We start from the raw sequence: 13753 nt of genomic DNA, 5'->3' as shown, positions 1-13753 counted from the left end.
TGATTTAATTTTTTTTATTTTTAATCTGCAGTAGGTGAAGCTTTGGGATATGAAAAACCAATTGTCTTCCGAGCCTCATCAGCTCTTGCGATACATTGAAATATTTTTTGCCCCCACAATTTGTCATTAAGTGAGGGCTCGGGGGAATCCACCTCAAGCTCCGATGACAAACTATTAAATCTTATCATTATATAGATGGAGGATTTTGATGGATGACTATTATGCTGTCAGTTGTTTGTAACACGGGAGAGTTAACGACAAACGGACGGAATGTATTAAATAAAATTACCTGTTATCATTACAATACAGCGCATCTGTCAGGAGATCCCTGCCATTACGACTTCGTAATTTAATTGTTAACCGTTATTGAATATTTATTGTGTATAAGGTTTAGTTTATTACACATTAGATTGGTTAATGAAATACAGAAGTCAATGTGTTTGACAAACATTTTTCGCACACTGATTGTTTACAAATCACAAATGAGTCCCAGCATAAAATACATTCTATACAAACTGAAAAAAACATGTCACATGACCGCTACATCCTAACTCTGGTGGGATATAGGGTTATTAGAACATTAATTATCCAACAGAAGGCTAGAACTGTAAATAATTGTTTTATTGTCCACCTTTTACATCAGTTGGCGGTATACATTTGGTTAACCGATTTTATTACTTCATATGCGAGATATAAAGAAAACGAAAATTAAAGCTTTGTTTGGCCATATCACATGACCTCAAAAAAGTTTTAATATTCACAAATTCTAAATTGTACAGACGTTTTTAGAAATAAAGGTCCTGTCTTTCTTTAATTTATAGACTGTTGTATTTTTTTTTAAACGAAGAAGGCACTGAAAAAGACCATCTTCGCTTGATTCGTTAGGGTGAGGGTAAACGAATCGGACACTTGGCTAACGAAGATGCAAAAAAGACTGGATATTGAATAAACTTTGTTAGTCTTGTGTGTTTGTTCTGTAGCTTTATATGCTTATTCTTAAAAATGTTTAGAGCATAATTTCTATGAAATTTAATGATCATACTGGAAATAAAATAAATTTTACATATATCTTTAATGTAGTCTACGCATGTATTTTGACGTATCTATTATTATTGAGATAAAATTCAAATTGGTTCAGGTCATATGGTCTCCAACAACTTTTTTTGGAGGGAAGGGATACAGCCTTTCCAGATGTAACTTTACCGATGTCCTTAGCTGACCAGTTGTTTGCGGTCACTATAAACTGTTTCCGTGCATTTGTTCGATCTAGATTCTAGCCTTCTGCCCTCTGACCAGAGGTAACCGGCCATTTGGCTTCATCCGAAGCTGATCAGCTCTTAATCATGTAAATTTCAGAAACAGGAATTAGTTTCTCTTTGTCCTGGACTGACCAGCTATCGGTGATTGACTGTTAGTGTCCTGGAATGACCACAGGATAGATCTACAATGTCCGGTCATGACTTTTTTTAACACACTGTATTATCATACTGGCCGTATTAAGGACACCTGTTTCAGTTAACAATGAAAGTTAATTAATTCGTTAACAATGTCCTTATCTGACCAGGGCTTTAATGCATAGAGGATAAGCTCTGTTCTGCAGCTGTTGCACACAGGATAGTTTTATACGCTTTAAACTGCATTAGAAAATTTGAATCAAAATCCGCAAAAGTTGCAGAATAGGATAGAATAGGGTAGAAAAGAATTTATCGATAAATCAGGACCTAAAGTGGACATAGCATTATATTCACTTTGTGAATAAATTTTTTGTATAAAAAAAAAATAACATTATACCAAGCAATGCAAAATGAAGATTTATTATTTGAGTCTATAATAAGTAATACATTGATTATATTTGTTCTATGGGAAAGCAAATGGAACCCCAGACACTTTTTTTCTGAAATGAAAGTCTTCCTCGATAGTATATATAAAAGAAAAGGTGTCTTTGATTGGAGTTCTGAGAAGAAAGCTTAAAACCAATTTATAAATCAAATAAATTTATTAAATGATATATTTTTAAAAAATCAAAAACAACTAATTTAGAAAGGTAAGTTCGTTAAGAAAAAAGAAGAATGCACTTGTCATATTATCAAAGGTTTGTATGTGTATGTGTATGTTAGTAATTAGAGTCTGTTTTGAAAGATAATGTTTTCCCAAAGACACCGACAAGTTGATGAAATGCCAGTAATATTGACTTATTTTTCAGCAGCCTGCTTCGCATTTAAAATCAATCGTACTCGGAGTATGTTCTAGAGTAATAAATAAGTTGGGAGTCATATAGAGCCATATTCAGGGGACACTACATGAAAAAGTTGACGATGGAGAAACTGAAGTCATTTCTTTTTTCTTTACAATTTCTTTCTCCTTTTTTTTTTAATATAGATCTAGTATATAGTCAGTAAAACACCAAAATCCGAATCATGTAGGATTTTAACCATTTGGTACAAAAAAAGAGCCCTTTAAAAACCAATAGGATATTCTTTTGACATGTTTGTGAAAATTTTGAAATTTTAGATAAAATAATCACGACCAATAGTTCGGTGGTAAATTAAAAAAAACTGCTTTTCTTTCACATGTTGCTCTAATGAAGACACATTGACATTCATCAGTATAGTCTTTATATTAATAATGTTGCTTTTCCAAATCATAAGAAGAAGACATACCATTAATCTGTGATTTCGGGACAGTTACCGTCATCTCTATTAATCAGACTTTGAACATGTCCAAAAATGCTATTTTTCATGAGGGGCATGCCATGGTAACCATGATACGTAGCAACAATGATACGAGTTTATGGTATAAGACACCTTTGAATATATTTAGTGACTGAATGTGTGTGTTTCACAGTTCCAACATAAAATGTTGTTACAGAGAATATTTCTTAAGTGTTTATTAATGAATCTTTCTTTCCGTTGCAATGTCATCTTGTTCTATTTAGTTCGAAGGTGGTCTGGTGTATTCTGTTGATTTTAAAGGTCTTTAGGAAATTTCAAGGACAAATTAATAGTTGCCTCTTTGGAGATTTAATATTTTGACATTCCTTATCTCATGAAAAGGAATGTCAAAATATTTTATTAAATCTTCTTTTTAAAAAAAATGCCCCACTGCGTTCAAAACGATATTTTTTTATGATATCTAAATGTATAAAGACGAAAATATTTGGTCTCTTTGAAATGCATAGTATGGTAAAATCGGTCATTGAACAAGGAAATTTAACCGCGTTTCATTAAACTTGTTATTCTTTTCAACAAATTGATTTTGTTAAAAAAAAAACATGACACGTTGATCGATCTATCTTATAAAAGAAAATAATTCAAATGTCGTTAAACGTTTTACAAATTTCTAATAACTTTAGAGGATGATTGGTTCAAAGTCCCTCAAAACACTGTTTATAAATTTCTCTACGGGACACCCAAATGATGTAGTGCATCCTTTTATCATTTTCAAACTAGCTGCTTTATATTATTTCAAGTAGCCCTATAAAGATGTCTAATTTATTGGCCAATCTGCATCTAGTACTCTGCATTCTCCACAATTAATGGAATACCTTCGCACTATCATTCCTCCCATTTATTTCTCATCCATCACTGCCTCTAACAATGGGAAGCCTTCCAGAGCCCTGTCTTCTGCTTCTAACGTAGGGGATCTTCGGCCTGGGGTCACGTGACCTCTGGCCAGTCCAGCTGACCTGGCCGGAGAGGTCATGTGATGGGTCACTCCTCGCCGTGCACGCTTTGTTACTGAGTACCACACAGCTGAGGGGTAAGATATAAAAAGTCACATCCCATTGTTGTCGAAATTAAAGGATGAGTTTTTGTCTCCGACTGAAAGCTGTCATTGGTTTTTGCTGTACAATGCGGCTGCACTGCTACCGGCCAGGAAATTGATAGGTTTTGCCAAATGCCAGTGTCAAGGGTCTTATGTTTTTATTAAAACCAACTGGTATTAATCTCCAAAATTGACTCATAAGTAGCCAAAAGGAGGGTGTAAAAATGTTCACTACATGCGAACGGTAGTAAAAATACTTTTAACTACCTTTCATCTTACGCCCAGTCAAAGAAAAACGGCACTCTAAATGATAACATTTTTGAACTTTTGGAAATAAAACTGCTGCGTTCCCTGTTTTTACGATCTGACCAAAGTGTAAGGGAAGATTTACCCGGTGTATACTTGTCAGTGGTATTTTTATAGGTGGTCAACAACAGAAAAAAATTCACATTCCATATTCGCTGCACTTCAATGCAAATCATCATGATTTAGGTACTAGAACATGTATTAAGAAATATAGAATTTATATAATTTCATTCACATTGCTAATATTAATTGCTATCTTGAATCTTTCTTGTACCACCAGAAGAAGGCATGAACGATTTGCCATCAGTCCATTTACGATATATAAGGAAATGTACCTGTTGTGTCTGTGAAATTGTGAACATGTCACAATGAAATGTTCGTTGCTCCTCATGAAAATTGTTACAATTTTACATCGAAAAGAAAAGTTCACATTTTAACAGTGCTGTACACATGTATATGATTTTTAAATGGAAGCCTTAATAAAAATATTGAATTTATCAAGATTAAGAGAAAAGAAGAAAACTTGAATCAGTTTATAGTTATAAAAATAAAAAGACCTAAATAACTAGATATCGATGTGTAAAATATTCTAGGCCTATTAATAAATAATTTGCATCTTATATCTCATTTAAAACATTTATTTAAAAATAGAGAAAAAATCAGATGCTTTTATGAGAGTTCTGAGACTCAAAGATTGAAATCAACACATTAAAAAAGAAATTCAGTGTGTAGGTAATATTCTGTCTTCAGCGAATCCTTGATTATACAATTACGATGTATTTCATAATTTTCTTTTTCTATCATCTGTATCAAATGGAAAATTTTAATTTCAGATGTACTCGCCATAAAATCTTAGACATCGCTTTTTATGATGAGAAAACAATGTCCATGTTGTTGGTACAAGACCTTAAAGAGGCACGTCCGGTCCTGGTACAGTTACCACTGGCAACGATAGCAGACGACATGTTCACGATGGTAGATAAAGACAAAGGGGTGGAAGAAACCAAAATGTAACTATAATTTCTAATTAAAAATTTTGATTATAAAACATTTTCAAAGAAATACTTCAAGAATTTTGAACTGTTCAGTAGAAGTCTAGTGAAAGACTTTTTGTAGCAAAAACAATTAAGGCATCCAATTTTTAAAAAGCAATATATTGGAGAAATTTTAAAGAATTTTCTTGAGAACAACCAATAATTTGTCAATTTAAAATTTGTAAAATCCTTGAAAGACAAAAGCTGGATCATATTAAAACTGATTTCCTGAGATCCAGTGACTGAGGAACATTTTCTTTCCAGTAACAGTTTAGATGTGGGTGACAGACTGGAACCCTCTTGCTGTCGACGTTTAGACAACATGAAAGCTCACTCTTTTGCCGTCAGTGGAACCAGAAAAACGGCCACAGTAGTAAGTTCAATAAGGTTCACAGCAGTTTGATGGCATTAAGGTTCACAGCAGTCTGATGGTAGTTAGGAATGACACGGCAGTTTGGTGGAAGTTAGGTTTGCCATAGCAGTTGGGTGGGATTCTAATTTTTTTCTTAGGTTAACCCAGAGCACTTCTGTGGTCAAAGATAGTTTAAAACTTTCAAGTGAAATATTTGACAGGCATTTTGCAGTCATAACTAATATAACCTTTATTTGAATTAGTCTTTGATTTAAAAAATTGCTGTCCTTGACAAGTGTAATTTAAAACTTAACTCGTTAAAAATACCGGATTTAGAAAATGGTGAACATCAATTCTTTACTTAAATGAGGGGTAATTGCAAAAAAAGTGCCACACTTTTTTTTTAAACCTGCGTGTTTAACTCGTGTGTCGTCCCAGTGGCATAGAAAATCGCACGTGTAAGTGGGGTTAATCATATTTATCAGTTTTCTATGTGGGATCCGGTAAAAATTTAATGCTCCTTGGTCAGGTAAAGGAGACATGACTAACCTACTGGGATAGATGAATATGATTCTCAAATTAAAATCTTTATTTTTGTCATTCATTTCAAGAGCTTTTAAATTGAATCCCCCAGACGGATTTTTAATTTTTATTTAAAACTTGTTAATAAAAGGTGCATGAATGGGATATTTTTGAAAAGTAAGATTAAAAATGTACATAGATGTTGGACTGAATGTGTTATGTGACAGTTTCCAGTTCGATGGGTACATTATCATTATACATTCCACTTTGCGTTAAGGTATAAAATTACAGAAATATGAAGTGTGTATTTGTACCTAGATTCTTTTCCTAGTGTTAAAATGTTAAAAGATGTCGATTTCTTTAAGGGATTGGTTTCAGATTTCAATTAGAACATACCATTATTCATTCTCACTTCAGTTGTTTTCGTCGCGAAGACGAGTGAGGATTTTCTTAATGGACGCCGAGGAAGAGGACGAGGAGGAAGAGGCGGAAGACGAAGCAGACGACACTGGGGACCAATCAGGGGAACTCAACTCCAGCGAGGCCCACGACGGGGAAATGCAGATTGACGAAAGTGGGGATACAGAGGATGAAAACAAGGAAAATACCAGCATTGTCAGTAGTACAGATTAAGGATTAAATCTGAATTCAGAAAATACCAGCATCTTCAGCACTATAGAATAACGACACTGTATCTATCACACTATAATCCAGAGCTAAAGTAGCGATGATCCATTTCGCTGAATTTTATAAATGGACAAAAAATATGAATTTGTTACCGGTAGTATAATAGACTGCATTCCCCTTTGATAAGAACATAATCCCAAATTACTTTTGATAATAAACAATTGAATAGTACGATTTTTTATTTTTTTTTTTGTTTTATTAAAACCTTTCTGGAGTCAATTAAATTAAAAGCTGTATGCTTTGTATATATATGTACATGTACCAAAGCAATAGAAGTTCATGGGCAAGAGAAGACATTATCTCAAATTACTGGCTTGTATCAATAAAATTTGGCTAAAAATATGAAGAAAAAAAGTTGAACAGATTAGATCAGAAAGTATTCTCCTTGTCCTTGAAAATAATCAGAACAATTGTTTCCAGTAGTCATCCGTTGGCGATGAGAGTAGCGAATCAAAAACCTTTGGTTATACATGTATAGCGAAGATGCGCTCAGCTGTAGACGATTTGTGAGTATAAATAAATGTTTATACACTAAAAGAAGCAAGGATTCACAAAATCATTTTGGTTTTTTTCTCTTAATTTTAAAATATTTGTTGTAATTAAAGATTTGTAGGGTAAATTACCTTTCCCAGTTTCTTTAACAGAACACGGATTAATGTTTCTGTTCATTTTGTGACCTTTCGTACGATAAGTATTAAACTCTCACTTTTTTTTTGAATAATGGTATTCACCGGCGCAACTACTCAAAAACGAGAGAACAGGTTTGTATTTTAATAAGGATCTAACAAAATTGTAGGTAGTGATCACAAGCCTCATATTTCCTTTTATGAATCAAAAAGAAAAATTGGCCATCGTCGGCGCCTATTCATAAATTTTATTCTGCCAAAAAAGGGGAAAATCTGTATTTTAAATGTGACTTTCTTTTCTTTTACACATTTGCGTCAAGTTTTCCCTCCAGATTTTATCATGAAAATGATCACGATTATGTAATAAATGCATAGGTTTCAATGAATTCAATGCTATCTTCAACTAGGATTCTATTTGTTGGCACGCGTTCACCTGGCGTGTAGATTTCCTGTTGTTTTTTGCAGAGCAGGTGTGTTTGTAAAATAAAAAGTGTTGTTGACTAAAGAAGCGCGAAAGTGTCGCGTGCTACAATGCAGTTGGAAAGGAAACCTGATACCAAAGGCCGGACTGTGTTGGGCAATATATCTGGTATATAATACGCAATTATTTCTTGTATGACACTTTCTTTATAAGATGATCACTTTGACAAACATAATAAATCACTGGTGTTCTAGATTTAGTCAAATTTCTGTTGGCAGTAAATGACGTCTCGAGTCCTCTGGCCTTTTATGGAGACCACCGCATGCAGGTGAAGCTATTTTATAAAGTTAGGGTTGTTCTACAAATAACATTTTGAAATTGTTGGTACTAAGCATGTTAGAACATTTAGTGCAAATAATATGAAGTCTAGAACGAGGGCCCAAAAAATGAACATCTTTGGATTCTAACGTAATTGTGAGTCAAGACTCAAGAAGGTCCTAAATGATCATTTAAGGTGTTTTTGTGCGAAGTACAGATGCAATGAATCTGACATCGGTGAAAGCAGTGTGTAATCGTGTCAAGAAATTTCAAAAGCAATACAAAGTTAAGCAATTTATATTATAATTTGAAATTTGAAGAAGCTATCATATATATAAAGGGTGGAAAAGAACAACATTAAAATTCTAAATGTATAAAAACTTGGTACTTCTTCTACCGCGAAATCAAATCCCTTGGATCAAAAGTTTTTCTCAAGCTTAAAAAATTTGACCCTAAAAGATATATAAGACTATAAAATTCTATGTGATGCTTAATTTGCATGTTTACAATTTTTACATTTAAAACTTGTCTTCTCGAATAATTTTTATCAATAATTCGATGCAGTTGTAGAGTTGTACATTTTCAATACCTTTGAATTAGATATTAGCTATTTTACCATTAAGAAGTGGAAAAAAAAGTTACAGTGCAATTGAGAAATGAAACGAAAGAATGACAAAAAAGTATACCAAAATCCCTGTAGGTGTTCTGTTAACTCAACAGTATTTGTGTTCAAAGCTTCATGGGTGTTAAGGAAGTCAAAGGTAAAAGAACCTCATTCGGTGCATTTTTATGGTTACAGTATCACATGGAAGGAGAATATACCCGCTTCTTCTATCGTGATTAAAATCTAATATTACCCCCAATCTGTGCAAAACGTCCCCCTCCCCTGTATTTCTGCACAAATCCCCATTGTCTTCAGTGTTAAAAATAACACGCCATAAAAAGCAAATTCAGGACTCTCGTTTCATTTTGCACCGAGAGAAAAAAGTTTTTATACCAAATGTTTTATATTAGATATCAGGCTTGCTTTACCCTTGCCTTTGATTGTAATGGGATTAATTTTACCACCTATACGGGTTCCGTTTCTCGTCCTCATCTCGTATAAAGAGGGTCGGGGTTTGAACAAACCTGTAATCAGTCTTTTATTTTCAAACCGTATGCCAGAGAGATTAATGCATAGTTTCAAGTTCTAATTTACATATATTCAATGCAACAGTCAATTATTTAGCCATCGGGTGCAAAGGAAGGAAAAAGATATTTTACCAAAGAGTTTAGTTGCTTGAAAATCGGTTTTCTTTGCACCTTTTCTTAAAAGGATCCTTAAAAAAAATTTCAAATAATTTTTCTAATACTCCAACATTGTTTTTAGTTTGAAAATGTACCAATGTTAAATCCTGCACCTGTAGATAATTATATTTCTTGTTATGATCAAAAATATATTTATACATAAAATAATGCTACACCTGTAACTTGAATGATTGGATTTCATATAGAATAAATACATTATATAACCTGGGTTTTATGGTTACGAAGCAATTAAAGAGACAACATGGAAGAAAACTTAAGCATTTATTAGAGACATCTTGTATGTCCTTCTTGCAATTAGATTAAAGCTTGTCAAATTATATATATATATATATATATATATATATATATATATATATATATATATATATATATATATATATATATATATATATATATATATATATATATTATTTCCTGCAACCTATGTGTGTGTACTTATTTTGATGCTACATGTAACCGCAAAAAAATGCTTATAGAATTCTTGTTTCTTTTTTCCTTATTTCTTTTTTATTTTAATAAAATTCTAAATATTGTAAATTAATTTTTATTCAATAAAGAAGATCATGAGTTTCTATCTTTTGTGTAAATTATTATCTGTAAAAGTTCAAATGATTTGGAAAAAATCTTGCGAAGACCCACGGTGCAGAAATTGAATTTTTTTCTTTTTTGTTTCTTTGATAATATTTTTTCCTGGTTAATATCAAACATGAAGTCATTTTTCATGTTTCAGCAACGATCACAATTTCAAACTGTCGCTAGAATACATGCATGCAGTAAAATTTCAAAATTGTATTTTTTTTCCCTTTTCAACCTTTTAAAGGCATACTTGATTTGCATTAGTTAATTGGTAAGTGATGGCAAAATTTTTCAAGTATCTAGCAATATGAGACCGTATAAACCGAGGTCCCGTGTCGCAGTAGGTGCTGGCACGAAAACGATCCCTCACTGCTCAATGGCCCTAAGAGCCGAGTAGAGGACAGAATGTGTAGCTCTCCACCTGCAAGTGGTACATATGAGTTAAAAATTCTCGAGAGGGACGTTTAACAACATGCAATCAATCATTCAATTGAATTTTCGAATTAATATGTTGCCTTTGGTCTAGCGACCTCGGTCCAAAGCTTGATTCTCTGGTCTGACACTTCGCCCTCGAATCCAGTCGATAAAATTCTAACAGTTACGTGAACAGATTTCAATACCAGGGAGAGTCTCGCCAAATGCCAATCGTATAGTCAGATAAAACGTTTGCTGAATCCATTCGTCTTCTGTAATCTATTATGGAGATCTTTTTTTGTGTGTTTATATATCATTTCATACATTTATAAAATCACTTTCTCAAAGACCTTTAGAAGATCTTCATCTGACCATATCTGCATACATTCCCAAGAAGTTTTGAAAACAAAGCCCAATTTTAAATTATTCAAACGTTTTGGCCAAGTAATTGTGTGTAAGATATGATTTAGATGTGAATTTGAATCATTTTGTGTGAATTTTATTTCCATGTTGCTGATTGTTATCAAGGAAAAGAATTAAATACAACATGGAATTAAATGTATGTAATGGCGGGGAAAACATTGATGAAAGTGGGGCTATAGATGTGGCCCCTTCGCTACAGTGATCACAAAAACATATTGTGACGATCAGATAGCGAGTGATTGAGACGTGAAGATATTATCGGGGTCCCACGAAAGGGAAACTTCTCATATCAGTTCATCTCCCGGAACAGAAATATTGATATGAAACATAATTATATCCCAACTAAAGCCAAAAATGATGGCTTCATTACTTTCATTGTCATTAAATTATTATTGTCCGGAAGATATAGAAATATACAGGTGTTCAAGACTCGTATACTTGATGGAAAATGTCAATTGTTTTATGTCTTCAAATCGGACAGCAGATAGATTTTTTTCAAAATTCTAACCTTTTGACGACTTTGGACATTTTACGACTCATATTAAATGTATATTATGCAATTTACTAGTATCTCTAACCACTGAAAGTAAAACGTATTCTTAGATTTCTTCGAAGTGACAGGGACAATTTCAAAGACAAACTGTTTATAGCCATTTCATTTAGTTGGATAATGATCTCAATACATGTACAATGTAATTGTTTTACACTTTTTTTGACATGGGTTCTTAGGTTTTTCAATCTGTGTCGTTGTAAATGCTAGTACTGTTGCAAATGTATCACTGACATCAGCCAAAGAAGAGGCAAGAGAAATGATGCTAAATATGGCAACATTTTAGGTCAGCATATACAGGTGATTGTACAAAGATTAAAAAAAGATTGTTATATTGTCAAAATTATTTCAAAAGTTACATTATTTTTATAAAATGACGTCTTGGAGATCGGCCTTTGAATTCCACCTCACTCCCTCGATGTCTCAATTAATGCATTTTAACAAGAGACCCTTAAACAACGTTCACCCGAGTAATTTTGGTCATGTTCTTCTTGATGATAAGATTGTAAAATGGAATTTCCCATCATAGTCTTAAGGGGTTGCTTGAATTCCCAAAAACATTTGGATGCTTCAGTATCATTATGACAATAGAAGACTTACTGTTCTGAAGAAAAATATATTTGCTTTTATTCTATATACTCAATATAAAGGACAATAATTTTTTTAAATGTAAAATTTGATTTCCAACTTTATTCCTACCCAAGGTCCTTGCTTCATAGTTGGATTTTTATTTAAACAAACATTTATCTTTACTTCCCATCAGAAGTATTTATTTTCTGACGTATTCATATTCCTATGATTGTTATGAATAATTTGGCCGTATTTTTCTTGAGAAGAAGATTCTTAAAGATATCCTACATATTTCATGTATCAATCTCTGATCTCAAATGGTGGTCTAAACATGTTACCCAAAGGGGGAATGATTTAAACATTTCAATCTACACCAGAAGATAAATACTTATTAATATTATTGGCTTTTTCATAAGAAGGTTACAAATAATTTTTCGGATACTTTTCTATGTAAAAAATAATCATCGCTTTTCGTGGCCCTAGACCTTATGTCTTTGAGTCCTGTTTAATGCACTACAATTCATCCTTCTGGCGTAATGGTTATTGTCGAAAAAAGATTTAAAGATCCACCAAATTTACACTTACTCTTATTTTATTCATGTAATTCTTATTTATCTTTTCTTAAAAACGGACACAGCTTTTCGTTTAAATCCTGCTCACTGTATTGTTTTGTTGTAACTTTTGTTGAAATTGGACCAGGAGTTCTGCGGAAGAAATCGAAATGTCCAAAGTTTACAGACGGATAGTAAAGCGCTCCAAACAAAATGTATCTGAAAAGCACAGTTGAGCCAAAGCACAGGTAAGCTATAAAACATTGTTTAGGTTTTAATAATAACATAAAAATGAAAGTTACATCTGTACCTATTTTTAATTTTATTTAAATGAGATATTTGTTTCATGGATATTCTACACAGACATTATTAAGTCCTATGAGAAAGAAGGAAAAGAACCATTCCAGTACTAGTATATCGGGTAGATATATAATGTATATTAATTGTTTTCAAATTTGAATACAAAATGATTATCGTAAACACAATCAGCTCTAGTACAATATTAGACGAAAATAGTTCTAATTTTTTTCTCGTAAGAATATATTTTTTGCATTTTCATTAAAAGATAAATTATAGTTCATAAGAAATTGTACTTTAAGGGAATCTATGGTTTGGATTACGTTCATTATGAAACAGCTTGTGAGAGATAAAGCTGCAGGACAAGCTGTCGCACTCTAGATGTCAACCAAACTTGTCCTATATCTTAAAATAAATCATTAAAGGTGTCAATTACCACTATATCATTATTATGATTATGACAAAAGAAAAAATAAAACATTTCTCTGACAATGGATATAAAACTGAGATTCTTTTCTTTATTTTTTCCACATTGAGGCTGAGAAGAAAAATTTGGGAACATGAATGGAACTGGAACAAACTGAACGAACAATATTCCAACACTGTCTACATGTAACAAGGACCTTAACCCTAGAGAGATAGTAAATCAAATACTAGTAAGAACACAGATGCTCTTGAGAGGTATGATATATTTCGTTACTTAGGTGATGCTTCGCATTATTGGAATAAACTTAAACTGGACCAGTATAATTATGTTATTATATTGTTTAAAGCAATATTTGATTATAATAAAAATTAAGGTAATAAATATATAATATAGAAAAGAACATGTTATATAAATCGTAATCTTAATATAATATAGAATAGAGCATTAACACAGCTTTTGTGATTTATTTAAAAAAAAGACAGAATGTAAATATGCTAAATGGCAAATACAATTTTTTTCGTTTAACATGACGAGTTTTAGAAAAAGGAAATACCAATGCATACATATACAAGAGATAGTTATTTAAGGATTCCACCAAAATGGACA

The 13753-nt window shown here is 32.4% G+C and overlaps 1 protein-coding gene across 1 annotated transcript in view; it reads left to right on the top strand.

Annotated features, from left to right (window-relative positions):
- The window catches only part of LOC134246374 (anaphase-promoting complex subunit 4-like), a 31281-nt gene extending 24518 nt beyond the window's left edge, over positions 1 to 6763 (top strand). Inside the window, exons 25-27 of the mRNA XM_062728734.1 lie at positions 4905 to 5081; positions 5370 to 5478; positions 6397 to 6763. Coding sequence (XP_062584718.1) covers positions 4905 to 5081; positions 5370 to 5478; positions 6397 to 6612 — 502 coding nt within the window. The 3' untranslated portion in view covers positions 6613 to 6763. The remainder of the gene's footprint in view (positions 1 to 4904; positions 5082 to 5369; positions 5479 to 6396) is intronic.
- Positions 6764 to 13753: the final 6990 nt, after the last annotated feature.

Source organism: Saccostrea cucullata, unplaced genomic scaffold (assembly GCF_032062105.1).
Source record: "Saccostrea cucullata isolate Sc308-1 unplaced genomic scaffold, CSIRO_AGI_Scuc_v1 ctg22, whole genome shotgun sequence".
Classification (NCBI taxonomy): domain Eukaryota; kingdom Metazoa; phylum Mollusca; class Bivalvia; order Ostreida; family Ostreidae; genus Saccostrea; species Saccostrea cuccullata.
This window is presented reverse-complemented; position numbering and strand designations above follow the sequence as displayed.